This window comes from Branchiostoma floridae, chromosome 10 (genome assembly GCF_000003815.2).
Source record: "Branchiostoma floridae strain S238N-H82 chromosome 10, Bfl_VNyyK, whole genome shotgun sequence".
Lineage (NCBI taxonomy): Eukaryota > Metazoa > Chordata > Leptocardii > Amphioxiformes > Branchiostomatidae > Branchiostoma > Branchiostoma floridae.
In genome coordinates, this window is record NC_049988.1 from 13788067 (window position 1) to 13803257 (window position 15191).

Below are 15191 nucleotides of genomic sequence, written 5' to 3' on the forward strand. Positions count from 1 at the left end.
CGAGATCCAGTCAAAGCCTAGACAATTTGCAGCAGCTAAACCGCAAAAAGACCTTGACATGTAGTCTGTAGACAACATGATCGCTGAGCTTTCTTAATTTAGAAAGGGCACAGCAGTTATGTAGTCGTACCTGCAATTAGCAAAGCCACGGGGAGGCAGATAATGTCAAGAGTAAGTGGGAATGTGTACTTTTAACTAGATCAGGGGCTGCATGATTACCAGAATTTTCTGGCTCTCAGTACTGGTGTAGCTTTTTTTGTGTCATGAACACGTACAAATGTATCTATGTAGCTAGGTCAAAAATCATATTTTCATGTCCAGAAATTTGTTTCTGGTACTGGTGTAGCTTTTTCTGTGTATTGCCAACACATATCTATACCTAGGTCTATAAATTTATATTTTCAAATTTCAAATTTGCTATCTTGGCATCCTTAAGTTTATGCCTGAACTGTCCCCAATATGTGAAGATGTGGGTGGTAATGTGATAGTGAACTGTCCCCTCTGCCATTTCACTTGTGCGTCATATCTATAACTGTCGGACCCACACCATATGCTCCCAAGGTCAGTCAAGGATGTTTAGCGGAGGCTAGAGGTGAAGTTCAGATAGGCGAGAGGACAGCTTGGTTGTAATGGACAGACATTCCTCCTGGTTGTCCATCTTTCTGGGTTAGATGTTGGAGGTATGCTTGCACGCGTAGCTGTTTCGGCCTCCAGCAAGTAGTCGCCAATAGCCTTTATATGTAAGAAACTTGATCTAATTTTTCCTTGTGATTTGTTATACTGGCTCTGTACACCAGTGTGGGGGTGGGGTTGGGATAAAAATACCCCGACATATTTTGTATAAGACAAAGATCTTTGGCAGAGCCTTTTCAAGTGGCCGCACATCGCCATGTTTAGAGGAAGGTTTTCTTATTTGTATTTGTTGACAGTTTGTGTTCAGGTTTGGAATGTACAATGGTGGTTAACGTTATGACCATGATAGTTGATGTAGGTGTTGAATTTTGTATTTTCAGACAGTAGATATTAGTTCTAAGGACACAAGATGGCTGCTGATGACTACTACGAGATTCTAGGCGTCCCTAGAAGTGCTACGCAAGCAGATATCAAAAAAGCGTAAGTGAAAAAATTCCTTCTATTCATTTTGTGAAAAAATCCATGATCTAGAAAGGAACTTTCATCTGTGTCTTATTATATTACAGAAAATCTTTTGAGTAATATCTATGTCCATAATATGAAATTGTTTTATTTATTGTGGACATGATATGAAATTTAGAAATCCTCATTTGTATATTATTGATGATAACCGCAAATATTTTGAGATTATCGCCATAATATGAAATGATATATTGTTTTAGTCCAATATAGATAAAGTTACCAATAATCTGCATTTAATGAATTATACGGTAAGCGTACATATATATCTATACTCTTGCATTGGACATTTTGCATTGGTAACATGTTCTTTTGCATTTGGGATATATATTATAACCTCGCTTATCTTTTAACTATCACAATGATGTTGCTTGACTCGAGAAATTTGTCTAGACATGTTTATAATCACCAGTAAATTTGTCCCTCTGTCCCAGACACGTGTATAAATTATTCATTGATATCATTACAGAACACATATCTACATTTAAATGTGCTACACATATATCTGCCCTAGATGTCATGTCCCTTTGTTATACATTTGTATAACCAGTGTACAAAATACTTTTCTGAGCCGGGTTGAACAGCGTGCAACCTGGGGCAAAATCTAGGTTGCACAACTGAATTTCAAGTTGCACATTTCACTAAAATTTCTGAAAAAAGGTACAATAGATATTCCCTTTACTATCATGTTACTTATAAACATGTTTGTTTCAAACTAAAAATCAAGTACAAAGTACAGTGACAACAAAATCCAGTTCTGAGGCTCAAAATCTAAGTTGCACCCTGTGCAACCTGAGTTTAGAAGTTAGTTGCACCAAGCAAAAAGTGGTTGCAATGTGCAAGTGTGCAAGTGGGTATTTTGCACGCTGATAACATACAATTTGTCTGCAAGAACAATCTGTATCTGTTGCATACAGTCTTAGAATCATACTGAAGATGTTGTCAGTTGAGTATGTTTTCTTACAAATCTATGTTGTGTCTGTTCTCCTGGAAGAAAATTAGAAAGTCTAAGTTGCATTTGGTGATGACTTATTCTTTTTTCTTACTAACAATTCACTCATCAAATCTTTGAATATCATATATTAAACCTCCCTTCTCATGATACTGCTTAGTCTATCTTGAAAGAGTACAGAATATGCAGTTGTCCAACCCTACTGGAGTTTCTGTCATTAGAATCTAAGACTCATTAGTCTGAATTACACGTGTATGTGAAGATATTAAGACTGTCCTCTTTACAACTTGTGACCCATTTTCTCATCATCTTTCTTCAATGCACAGGTATAGAAAACAGGCATTGAAATGGCATCCAGACAAAAACCCAGACAACAAGGAAAACGCTGAGAAAAAATTCAAGGAAATCGCAGAAGCATATGAGGTGCTGTCTGACAGTGAGTATTGTCACAAGGTTTATTTTTATGGCTTAACACTCCATTGCACCAAACCTGTGTTGCTTGATTGTATGCCAATTACTGAAGGTTAGTTACGGTTTTATGTGTTCTGCTTGGATTGGCGGAATGATGAAAAATGTCATAGCACTTTAAAGTTACAGCCTGCCATTCATTTATATTGTTACCTTGTAATAATGTATGATTTGGAGTTTCAAAGCAATGAAAGACAATCTCTTGTGATTCATTTTCATGTACAAATTTATGATATTATGAATAAAGCTGTTAATCTTTCTGTTTGCATATGTGGACTTCGATTAGACTCAAACATTACGACAAGGCTGTTTGGATGTGTGTACTAGTAATGATGTCATAGTTCTTCTACAGTGGTGATGTAGGACACATTTTAGAATCAAAATGTGATTCTAAATTTGTTTTCCAAGTGCGCTGGTGAATATTAATAAGCTTGTAATCTTTCTGTTTGCAAAAGTGAACTTTGAATACACTCAAACAGTGTAACAAGACTGTTAGCATGTGTGAAATGGTGTCATAGTTCTTCTACAGAGGAGATACATTTAAGAATTCGAGTATGATTCCTTTTTCAGAACAAAAGCGAGACATCTATGACAGATATGGGAAGGATGGGATCACAGGGAACACTGGGGGAGGCAGCAGGGGAGGGAGAGGAGGAGGAGGTTTGTACCCAGTCTCCTTCTTCACATGGCATCATTTCTAGAGAAACTGGCTCAGGGAATACTTCATTACTATGTGTAATATCAAGAAATCACCATTTTTGCTGAAGGTTTACTTGTATCTAAAGATTGTATACCGATCTATTTGCTAGAATACCCATCACTTACCATTACAAGTATTATCTAGCGAGGTAATGCTTTGGTTGGGGAGGTAAAAGGCAGTGGAAAAAGAGGCCCTGTTTACCAATACAGTGCCCTAGACACAGTGGGTAACAACCTACTGCATAAAACAGCTATGGGACTATCTTTAACTTTTTACCTAGCTACTGAACAGTTTTGAGCATGGAAATAAAAGCTTTCTATTCTGTCATTTAGTTGTGGCCATCTGGATCCTTTCCCATGGATGGCCCTGAGTTCGATCCCAGGGTCGGCTCACGCAACTCTGGCATAATGTAAGGGATTGCATTCATCTTTCGTACGGGACATAAGATGGGGGTCCCATGTTCAAGGAGGTACCTCGAGCACATAGAACAGCTTTATTACTCAGATTGGGTATTTACTTGCTGCAATGATGCACCAAGATGAATTAAGACTGTTTCATAAATACATTATTCACAATACAGCATAGTCTTTTAACCAATACAACATGGTCTTTTGAACAGCGAACTTCAACTTCGAGGACTTCGAAGCGGCCCCAGGCGGGTCCTTCCACCACTTCACCTTCAGAGATCCCGAGGAAGTCTTCAGAGAGTTTTTCGGAGGTGCTGATCCCTTCGCTGACTTCTTCAACGACGACTTCTTTGGAGGAGGTGGTGGTAAGTACGATTAAGAAGTTTTCAAGATTTCCTCTATCTTAAGGATAGCATGAGACAACTTCAGTATTTATGAAAATGTCACAAGTTTTACATATCTTACATATGAAAGTTGTCTGTCTGTTGGGTTGTGGAGATTCTGAATGACACTAGAGGAATATTTCACTTTTGCAACAGTGCAACTTCTTCGGAGGAGGTGGTGGTAAGTACGATCAAGAAGTCTTCAAGTTGTCCTATTTCTTAAGGATAGCATGAGACAACTTCAGTATCTATGAAAATGTCACAAGTTTTACATATCTTACATGGAAAGTGGGCTGTAAGTAGACTGAAAGTGGACTGTAGTTATGTCTTTTGTACATTTGTAGACAAGAGGCACAGTGTTGGCTCCCTGGGGCCTGCCCATTACATGTATGATATAGCCAGGCCTGTGCTGGAGTGATAACAGTTTTTCCCACAGGCAGAAGCATAGTTATAGCCATAACAGGGGCTGGCAGGTTTGTAAATGGTACAAATGTATGATTCATTATCATCTAGTCTGTGCAATTTGGCTGTGTTTTGTGTTCACCCTAACATGCATGTCTGCTGGAGACAGAAGAAATTATGCATATTCTTCAGAGCTAGAAATACTCACCTACAACCTGAAATACTCAACTTGCAACTTGCAAAACATTTTTTTTTTAAATGCAGGAAAAATATTCATTTTTGGGAAGGAAAAATGTGAATAATGTTACGCACTTTGGCAAAATAATACTCAATCTTATGGAAAAAAGAAATTAAGCATTTCTTGCACGGACATGTTAAACAGGCAAAAAAAAGGAAAAAAGAATTTCCGGTTCAGATTTCACCACATGAATGCATGGTGGTTGGATTGGAAGTTACGTAAACCATGGGGTTAGACCATACCACTGTGAGACGGGTGTGAAAGGTGTTGTACATGTACATTGTGAGAAGGGTGTTCCTGCATGCAGTGACAGTTCTCTCCCCCTATCCAGACAAGACACAGGGCTCAATGTTGTTCAAGATCTTTGTATGGATCCAACAAAAAACAAAATTGAATTTAAGATTGCCAGAAAGACTGAATGACTCTGACTCTGAGTCATTGAAACGTTTTCAAACAATCATGGTAAGACATGGAATTACCATAAATGAGCAAAAATTCAGATTTAGCCCGGTTGTCTTGTCGTCTTCCCCTTGTTTCAAGATTTTCACTTTGTGTTGCAATATTCCATGGCTTCTATGGCCGTCCATGTGAACTTAACAACTGCTTCTTTCCTCCTATATTGTGCCAGTTTCTTCTGTATGCAATTTTCTTGCCTGTCATTCATTGTTTTTATTGCTGTTTTTTATGTTGCTGTATGTTTCAGCTCCCACACGAGGCTATGCCTATGCCTCTCCATTCTCACTCTTTGGAGGTATATGCTTCAGCACTAGACTTGCTTGTTTCAGACTGCTTGTCACAGTAGTAAATCTTACAGTTACACATGAATAACAAACAAAAGGTTTGGTTTGGGTAATACCCAAACCTAAGGTTCAAGCCAGCATCCGTCCATCCATCGGTCAAAGAATCATCCTTTGACAGAATTTTGTCACTGGGGTGGACAAAATTTTTTCCCATTGAAGTTCCGTCTGACATGTAAAAATATTACTTGAACCAAGGTGAATCTACCAGCAAAATTTGCCCCTAAAAATACAAAACAATGTAAATGAAATGGCAATTCAGAAAGTCTAAATTTCAAAATTTTCCGGGGGAACACACCCCTGGACACCCCTAGGATCGTTGCGCCTTCAACAGTATTTCATCCAAAATCCAGGGGATGGAAAAAAATTCAGGCTGGCTGGAACATTGCTCAAACCCATTGGTATTTTACATACCAAGAAGCATGTATTTGTGCAGTGGATAGTAGAGGAATAGTTGACTTTTAGACCATAAACATGTAATGTTTAGTAAATTTGAATCAAGCTTCGGAATGAAAATTTGCAAGAAATATTGATTGTGTATTTCTAATTTTGGAATGAATTACAACAGTTTGGGGGATAATTCCTCTCTTGTGTGAGCATCACGGGGAGAATTGTAAGTGTTTGGTCAACAGTTGTTGCATCCGGCATGTCGTTAATTGTTTTTTGGACACAATCCAAAGTAGAACAGTCCCTGCAGTGTTGGAACACCCTCACTTGTGTGTGTGATGCCTGTGTTCAGTTCTCTAAGGTGACTGTTTGGAATCCATCCATCTGCATGTCATCAGTTGTTACACAACAACTTAACAAAAGGAATGGATAGTGCATCAGCTCAAAGAATCTAAATTCAGAAAACGATTATTAGAATACTTATTGTTGTATTAAACAGATACTGTTAATGTTATGCATAGGAGGGAACATTGCTGCAGATTATCTGGAAAATCTGAAGAAATTTGATCTATATAACTGGATAAAAGAAGTGGGGATTTACTTTCGGACATAAAGAAATAGAACTTAAGACTATTTCTGCAGACTAGCATAAGAAAATAAGAAGATTTTATGACTATGATGTAAATGATGGTAAATTTGATAAATAAGCTAGGAACCAATCTCAAAGTTTTTGTTATAGATAAAAAGGGATTAACCTATGAGAGCACTGTTATCACTGAATGTAATACATGTACTTATAGTCCAGTACACAAATATCTAACTAGCTGTCTCTTTGTTATAATTATCTTTGCTAATCTAGATTTCTTCCTTCCATCTTTTGCTATGCCTTGTTACCCCTCTTAATTTCTTATTCTTAATTACCTTTGTTTGTATGAATTTCTCTCTGACCCTATCCCTTCCCAGCCCCATGTCACTGACATGCCTGTATGTGTGTGTGTGTTGGCTGTGTTTAGCGCCCGGTTTCGGGGGTAGACACAGCGGCGGTCGCCACATGGCTCGTCGCGCCGACCCCAACCCTGACTCCGGTCCCGAGGAACGGTGGGACTGCCCGGCGTGCACCTTCAATAATCACGAGCTCATGGACTCCTGCGAAATGTGTAGCGAGCCTCGGCCGCGCAAACGGGGTTAGTATGGCTTGGCATAGTGAACGCTTAAGCTGTACGCCATTCATGAAACAAAAACACTCTGAATTTTCCTTTACAGCTTGATTTGAATTATTTTATGACTAGAGTTTCAATAAAGTTTTGGTGCATTTGTTATGCATTATTGAATTGAGTATAGATTGTAATTTTGTAAAATAGATTTCAATTGATATGGAATTCTACAGATTTTATGATTTGTAAAATATAGTAACTTATGTTTCAAATTTTCTGGTGTCCTCTGTTAGACTACATGTAGCAGTTCTAATGTTAATAAAAAAGACATACAGAATACAGGTTTTGACTTGTGAGTTTCTGATCTACATGTATAAACAAAAGGTATTTGGTTGAAGCCTTCCAAGTTGGGCTTGGAAATATACTAAAAATACCTCCAAACCATGGTGAACTCCAACTCATGAGAAAAGATTAAATAAACTGTAGGGCTTAGAATATTTGCAGAAAATTGAATTATGATTGCAGAATAAGTCAAATGAGCAACTTTCAATTTTTGAGATTTATAAACCAGGCTTAGAATTAAGAGTCTTATATTGCTGGTAGCAGAAACAAAACTTCTGTTCCCTGAATTGTACATTTACATTTAAAGGTACAAAACTGGTTATTCAATCAGTGTAACTGTGCATGACTGAACTGTCTGTTCAGTTGTCTCTGACGTCTAAAAGTACGCCCCCAACACTGGTTATGGTAGAGAACACAGACACGTTAAACTGACTGTCTTTGTCTTTGCCATATATAAGAATGATTGATGATCAGTGATTGCCATATAAAAATGATGGATGACCAGTGGTAAGATCCTTGTTTAGATGTACAAAATTATGATTAAAAATGATATAACCCAGCCTAGAAATGTGCTAGACTGATGCTAGCATTGGTTTCCTTAAGGTGGTATCTCACTGCCCTTGGGGCCCTTGTGCGGCACTGCAGGGTTCGTTCACTGCAGCACTGTTGTAATTTCTTGCGTAGTACGTAAAGATATGACTTAGAAGACATAAAAATACACAAAGCATAAGAAAATTCGTCTTTTATCTCTGAAATTCGTTAAGTAATCTTTCGAACCCTGCAGTGTCGCACCGGTGCCCCAAGTGCAGTGAGATACCACCTTGCGTAAGCAAATTCAGTCTTAAAAATTGAATGATTTGCCCCTACTCTTGTGTGTATGATAACGCTCTGCTCACAAGAGAACCTGTTCACCGCTGCAGGTCGCAGCTCTCGCACCTCGCGGTCCCGTCACGCTCACGGCGCCGGCAGCACGACGCTCTTCCAGGACAACTTCCCAGGATTCTCCTTCAACTTCGGCTTCGGCGGTAGGAGCGACCCATTTGCGGACGGCGGGTAGGTCCAAGTCTGGTCAGGGGCACTTGTGCCAGACATGAAGGGGGGTGGAGAAAGCGCTAATCTTGTGAGCTAAAATTAACCTGTATCTTTGAGTACAAGTAAAATTTTATTTCAATTTTCATTAAAAGAGACTGTATATAGGCCTACATTGTGACTTCTGACTGCTAGAATGACAGTTTTTCCAGAAAAACAAATAGTTTGACAATGACAATGGCAATGATTCTTTGCTTAGTGTTTCCTGTCTTCTGTCTCTTATTCCTTGCTGTTGAGTTTTGCTTGAGCCCTCCCCTTCCAGTGTGTCAGTACAAGTTGTCCCCTGCCAGTGTGACTCTAACTCTGCATGTGTGGAACTGGGGGGTGTGTTGGCATGTTGGCACAGCGGTGTGAGCAGAGGCATGGTGTATCAGAGGGTCAGAGCCTTCCCACAAATCGGAAAAGTGAGACGAAAATTGATAGTCATGTTTCTAAAAAGTGAAACAGTTGCAAAATACCGGTTAGTAAAAGGTAAGTGAGCTAGCACTGTCATTAGGGATGATGTCCTATAAAGACTATTTGTAGGTGTTTCAGTTGTTTAGGTTTTTAAGGCTTTGATACTTTTGATGGTATCAAGAACTGTGAAAAACTTGGTTGGTAGTTTGGAAGTCTTTTTGGAAGACTGCCATCTTTAGGCCCTGGAGCAATTTTTTTTTCCAAAGTGGGAAAAATAGGGCCACCAATGCCAGGAAGCAACAAATAAAATTGGTGTGGCCAACTGTGAAAAAAAAGAATTTTAGAATCACAACAACACTTACACAGTCACAAACATTAAAAAGGTACAGTGTACACCAATTGATATACATGTCATTGGCTTTCATTACTTTTAATGGTATTCACAGCGTTATACAATGCACACAAAAAAACAGTGGCAATTTTGAAATCTTTTTGGAAGACTGCCATCTGTAGGCCCTGGAGCTCTGATAACCCCCCTCCCCAGTTCCCCTCTCTAACCCTCCTCTTGCACCTGTTTGCCTGTTACGTGCTTCACTTCTGTTCTCCTCCAGATATCCCACACAGAGACATAACTCAAAACTACCGCCCAGAGTCCCGCCCAAGCCTAAAAAGTACCGCTCCCTGTGCTATCACACCCCTCCAGTTAAGCGGAGACAACAACAGACGTTTGTTTCCAATATGGTTATTCCGTCGGTAGAAAACTCGTCCATCGAGAGACCGCAAACGTGGTCGACATTATACCACATGCCATCTTGCTCATCGCTTAGGTCAGTGTGTGCAGGAAGAAATTGTTTTGTGTGACAAAAACAACAATCAGAATGTCTTGAGCAAGTAGTGTGTTGAACATGAAATGCATGGTTTTAAACCAGTTGCTTCTACATGAATCAGAAGCTTGGAATCTCCACCAAGTCTCCTCCTTGACCTATACAGTAGCATTTGTCATATGATGTTTGTCCAATACTTTGATAACACACATAATTCTATCATTCTCTTTGATAGGGAAAAAGTGATGATAGTGATTGCGGTGAAATGTACATGATGTGATAATGAACGAAATCATGATCAGTTGCTTGCATACACATGTACATTTAGCTGCCTGCCATGGTTTGCAATTTATCTTAACTTTAATGCAAGTATGTGCATTGTTCCATCAATTTCATTCTTGAACTCATACAATATGTATCACTGAAGATGACTTGTACATGTCTGGTTTTCTAACAATCAAAACAGGGATCTCCCTAGCTAGAAAGTGTTATGACTTTGTAGAGCAAATAGTCTTTTTTGTGATCTCTTTTGATTCAACAGGGATATAATCATACTATGGTTTTAGTCTGATGATAATACATCAACATTGTTTATTCTTTGGGGAGGCCTCTATTTGTTTGTTTGTTACTGTAAAGCTGTTGTTCCTTTGCTACCCTTTCCTGTCATTGTTGTCAGCTGTGTTGTCTTAACAGGCTTTATAGCTATTGTAAGCTTTTTAACTATATTACTCATGTACCTATAGGGAAGTTCTTCAAACATAAACTTTTCCATTGCGCTGATTATTAAACTTTGACTATTACATCCAAATACTCGGAAAGAAAAAGATCATAGATTAAATATCAAAATTTTCCCTGTCTTAAGTTTTGGAACCTTTTAGTCAGAATTTACAGATATCTGTATCTGAAGGAGTTCATTATCAGCTGAATTTTTAAAAAAAACCTGTGTCCTAACTTTGATTGATATTTTATGGTATGAACACACAATGGTACATGTACATAACATATTGTCAATGAGAATACAGGGAATGATCTGATTAGAACAGGAATTTTCTAATTGTGTCTTCATTAAAATCATCTCATCAACAAACTATTCACCATCACTGTGGCATGAGATGACGGTATGTGTACCTGACCCAGCTTGACCTGTCATGGTGTGGTGCATGTCCTAACGGGAAGTAAGGAGTTCACCCTGTTCCTCACAGCTGTGGTGCCTTTGTCTGTCATCCATACGTCTCTCTGTGTTTCTCTCCTCTCAGTTTTGACTTCAACCACCACTTCATGCAGGCAGCTCCACAGCCATACGCCAGACCAGGGGGGTGAGTGTGAGCCCCCGATATGTGACAGCACCAGCGTACATCACTATATGTGTTCCATGCTCACAAACTAGCTTACTAGCCATAGCTACCAACGCATAGCGTCCATTGCAGTCTTCGAACGGGGCTGTTTTTTTGGGGGGGAGGGGGGCTGGCTCATGATTTTCAACGTTTTAACGGGGCGAAACTCCCTTCCATGGCCAACTACCTTCTTCAGCAAACTCCCTTTCCGGCACAAGAGAACCTAGCCAATGTTGAAAATCGTGAACCCGTGCTCCCCCACAAAAAAACAGCCCTGTTCTAAGATTGCAATGGAGGCAAACCAACATACACGATTGTGCACCATGCATACTCGCTTACTAGACCAGTGCATTAGCTTTAAGCACTAGCAGTTAGACTGCTTAGGATGGTATCCAAAACTGTAGTTTTTGCAGAAAGGATAAGAGAGACTTGGCAGCTATAGTAGGTTTGGATACCAGGCTATAGACTGCTTGCTTTACATTTTAGAGGTCATGGGTTCAAATCCAGGCCAGGTCATACCAAAGAAGGTCTCTGCTTGGCACTCAATCAGCTCTTATGGGATAGTTTGGTACGTACATGTACCGGTAGTTGAACACAGTGCTACCAGTGGACTAGCCCCCTGCTGTAGTGTGTGGACAACTGTGAGGCCCAAGGAAATGAAGATGAGCACCATCCAAAATACAAAAAGGAACTTACTAGAACACATGTACAAACTAGCTTGCTAGCCTGTCACAACATACTACAAACAGAGTGGAAGCCTCACAGATATTACCAGCACAAAAGAGTACCCCAATGTAGCCCCCCAGAGTAGTTATTTCTTTCAGGTACTGGATATTTGTCAATTTGTCTAATGTATACTTGCAAGTTTGTCAAGGACCCAAGAAGTAATATCCAGAAATGCATATATCAAGTATGGAAAGCTATAAGAGAATAGTGTTGTAAAATCATTCTTTATTCAAAGATTAAAAAATAGACATTTTTATAAAGACATTTTTTGAAAATCAAATGTTGAAAATTGAGACATGTCTCCACAGCACTGTTATACTTCTTGTGTTCCAGTGTTTGTGCATTTCACTTTCTAGCTCACTCCACATACACATTTTTGTATTAGTAGTCTAGATCTGCCTGTTGCATGATACTAGTGCATGTATATGTATTTGGAAAGAGCTTACTGGCTTGTTGAGAGCAAAATCCACAGAATGCTTGGGTCTCCAACAAGCGTTCCCATGTTGCTTGGGTCTCTAACAGATGTTTCCATGTGCTGTGGTTTCCAGGTTCACATCTTTCTCCAGCTCATCGTTTGGGGGCAGCGGCAACCGGGGAGGGAACTTCAAGTCAACCTCAACGTCCACTAAGTACGTCAATGGGAGGAAGGTCACGACAAGAAGGTAGGGATTTATTTACTTTTGTACATATATCACTCTACGGTTACCTATTCTAAAGCTGCTGTAATAGTCACGTTTTAGCAAGTTTTGACCTGATAAGATATTGGGCAATTCAAATTGTGGTCTAACAGTATAAAACACATACTGTATGTATCATACTGCAGTCTTACTTGACTATACCAGAATATCGGGATAAAACTATTAGATTTTATTTAGTGTTAACAGAAAGATTGAGAAAGCACAGAGTGGTCTCCAGTATTCACATCCCTCTGAAGTTTTCTTCATGTCAGGTTGCCTTTTAGTTTTATAGAGATGAACACAAATGTCCAATCAGCTTAGCTAACACAATTGTCTCATCATATACCAAGTGTTATTCGACTTTGCACTTGCAGTACTTATATTAGCCACTGGATGGCGCTGTGATACCATCTGTTTTTTGCCCACAGGATAGTGGAGAATGGTGTAGAGACTGTGGAGGAGGAGGTGGATGGACAGATCAGGTCCAGAAAGGTGGACGGGGAGGAGCAGCTGGAGAGGCTGACGTACAACTAGTGCCCACATTCCTGTTCTGGTCAGTCAAGGACTCAATTGTATTGTTACCAGGGCTAGCCCTTGATAATAGCCTTCGGCCAGTTGGGTAGCCCTGGCTGTATTTTTCTCTATGCAGCGGAATAAATCAAATCAAATCAAATCATATTCTTTTAAAAATCAGTGGACCGGATCTTGGACCGATTAGACAATGAACAGATACCTGCTGGCAATCACTCATTTTTGAGCTAACTGTCACAAGAAAATAGTGAGAGCAAATGAGAATTTATGGTCATGGTCATGTCTACCAAGTTTCTACAGTCAAACTTTTCTGTACCCATACCCGCCCCTCCTAGAAATGTAGGAAACAATGGTGCTAACATGTTGACGACCTGTTCTTTCAGAAGTGTATGACCACCAGCGGCTGTGCCATGTTGTCTCATCCCGCCGCACGCTGTGTGAATGACCGTGTGTGAATGTCAACAACAACAGAAACTACAGCAATACCTGCTAACACAGAACATAGAAAGTACTTACCATACAGTGTAGGAACCAAGTAGTTAGCTAGTATACCAAGCGAGCATTCATTGTAGTACATTTGTATTAGACTATGTTGCCTTGGACCAATCCTTACTAATAGGGATGACTCTGTCACTTCAGTAGCCTTAAATAAAAGATTTTGCTTCTTTAAACTGCTATTTTCACATGGTGGTTGTGTGTACATGTATTGTACTTTCACCAAATGAAGTAAACTTCAAGAAAACTATTTCTAAGAAAGGAGTATCTTCTGGAAGAAAGCCATTGCTGTACTGTACTGTCTCCGTATCAGATGTACATATTTAGGTGACTGTGTGTTTGATAGTAGACCAGCATAGACAGTGCACAAAATAATGCTGAAAACTTAAAAAAACAAGTATAACCATTGGTGTGGAAGGAAGGTCACAGAAGAAAGGCCTGTCCCCACCTCGCAAGCAATGGAACAATCCAGAAATCAAGAAAGTTGTTTTGGAACAGTCCATTGTTATAAAGTGGAATCTAACTTGTATCTGCTATCACTGACTTGGGTATCTTATGGGTGCTTTATAGTATTTGATACAGGACTATAATCTATTGGTTTCCCTATTTATGCACATTTTGTTAAGGTTGTAAGAAAATATGTATAAGCAAGTATATATTGTAACTATCTGCGCTATGCTGAATAATACAAGCTTAGTGCAGATTGAGTTGGTTCAAGCTTTTTGATTTTATTCTGTCTATTCAGGGATTGGTTTGAAATTCGAAATTTCAAACGTAGACTGCTCAAATGCAGCCCGCACAGGTTATATAATTACATGATGCATACATAGGTAAGTACATGTAACACTGACTCCGATGAGTTTTGACAAAAATTTGTAAGTTTTGAGCTTCTTAATGCTTAATGATAGAAGTATATGCATCTCTTCATAATCAGTGTTATTTCTGCTACACAAATTTATAATTAGGAAATCTCAAAATTGAAAATATAATTCCTCTGGATTCAGTACATTCAACAGCACTGGACAGCTTTTTGTATTTGTCAAGTAAAGTTGAGTTTGTTTCAAAATGCTGTCATTGGGTTACTGGTTTTACTTTGTTGATACATGTATGGTAATGTCAGACAAACATTGTACCTTTCAGAAATGTATAGCACATGATTTCTGCAACTTCAAGAATGATTTCGGACAGTAAGTCATAACATTGATAGATATCCTGGTGTTTGGACAGAATATCTCTTTGCATCTTTGTTTTTACACTGTTAAAGACATTATATTGGTGTAAGGGAAAGCAATAGGATTATTATAATTTTTTGTTCCAAACAGCAATTGTATTGTCCTATGATGGTAGGGTACAGGAAAGATAGACTTGTATGATTTTGATAAAGGGTACTAGGGAAAACGGGGGAACAAAGAAATAAAAGAATGGCAGCAATGACACTCTTGGTCCTTTTACATTTTATTTTCTAATCGTAGAATGATCCACTTGATATACAATATACAACAACAACAAAAAACTGCTGAAGACAAGTCTTAAGTCACTGTACCTGTAATCATCAATGTCTTGGGTATACATGTAAACTAGGGATGGGTACTGGTACGGTGTACTGATACAAAACCGTTTTTTTTTTCTTGTTTGACCAGTTCAGAAAAAACGGACCTGAAAAAATCAGGTTCGGACTTGGACCAGATACTATGTAGTCTCTACCAGACTCCAGATTTTTTTTTTTGTTTTCTTTTT

General features: G+C 39.0%; 1 protein-coding gene across 10 annotated transcripts in view; it reads left to right on the top strand.

Moving 5' to 3' along the window:
• Nucleotides 1-14890, top strand: part of LOC118423933 (dnaJ homolog subfamily B member 6-like) — a 19159-nt gene extending 4269 nt beyond the window's left edge. For 4 of the 10 annotated variants that reach the window (XM_035832248.1, XM_035832251.1, XM_035832253.1 and 1 more), the window contains 12 exons: nucleotides 1014-1113; nucleotides 2431-2540; nucleotides 3143-3232; nucleotides 3892-4044; nucleotides 5406-5453; nucleotides 6900-7070; nucleotides 8303-8435; nucleotides 9479-9694; nucleotides 10948-11007; nucleotides 12300-12413; nucleotides 12857-12981; nucleotides 13343-14890. In XM_035832248.1, the coding sequence (XP_035688141.1) occupies nucleotides 1043-1113; nucleotides 2431-2540; nucleotides 3143-3232; nucleotides 3892-4044; nucleotides 5406-5453; nucleotides 6900-7070; nucleotides 8303-8435; nucleotides 9479-9694; nucleotides 10948-11007; nucleotides 12300-12413; nucleotides 12857-12962 (1272 nt within the window). In that variant the 5' untranslated portion in view covers nucleotides 1014-1042 and the 3' untranslated portion in view covers nucleotides 12963-12981; nucleotides 13343-14890. Of the gene's footprint in view, nucleotides 1-376; nucleotides 741-1013; nucleotides 1114-2430; nucleotides 2541-3142; nucleotides 3233-3891; nucleotides 4045-5405; nucleotides 5454-6899; nucleotides 7071-8302; nucleotides 8436-9478; nucleotides 9695-10947; nucleotides 11008-12299; nucleotides 12414-12856; nucleotides 12982-13342 lie in introns of those variants that run through there. The other 6 variants (XM_035832249.1, XM_035832252.1, XM_035832256.1 and 3 more) reach the window with 6 other exon arrangements.
• The last annotated feature ends 301 nt before the right edge of the window (nucleotides 14891-15191 follow it).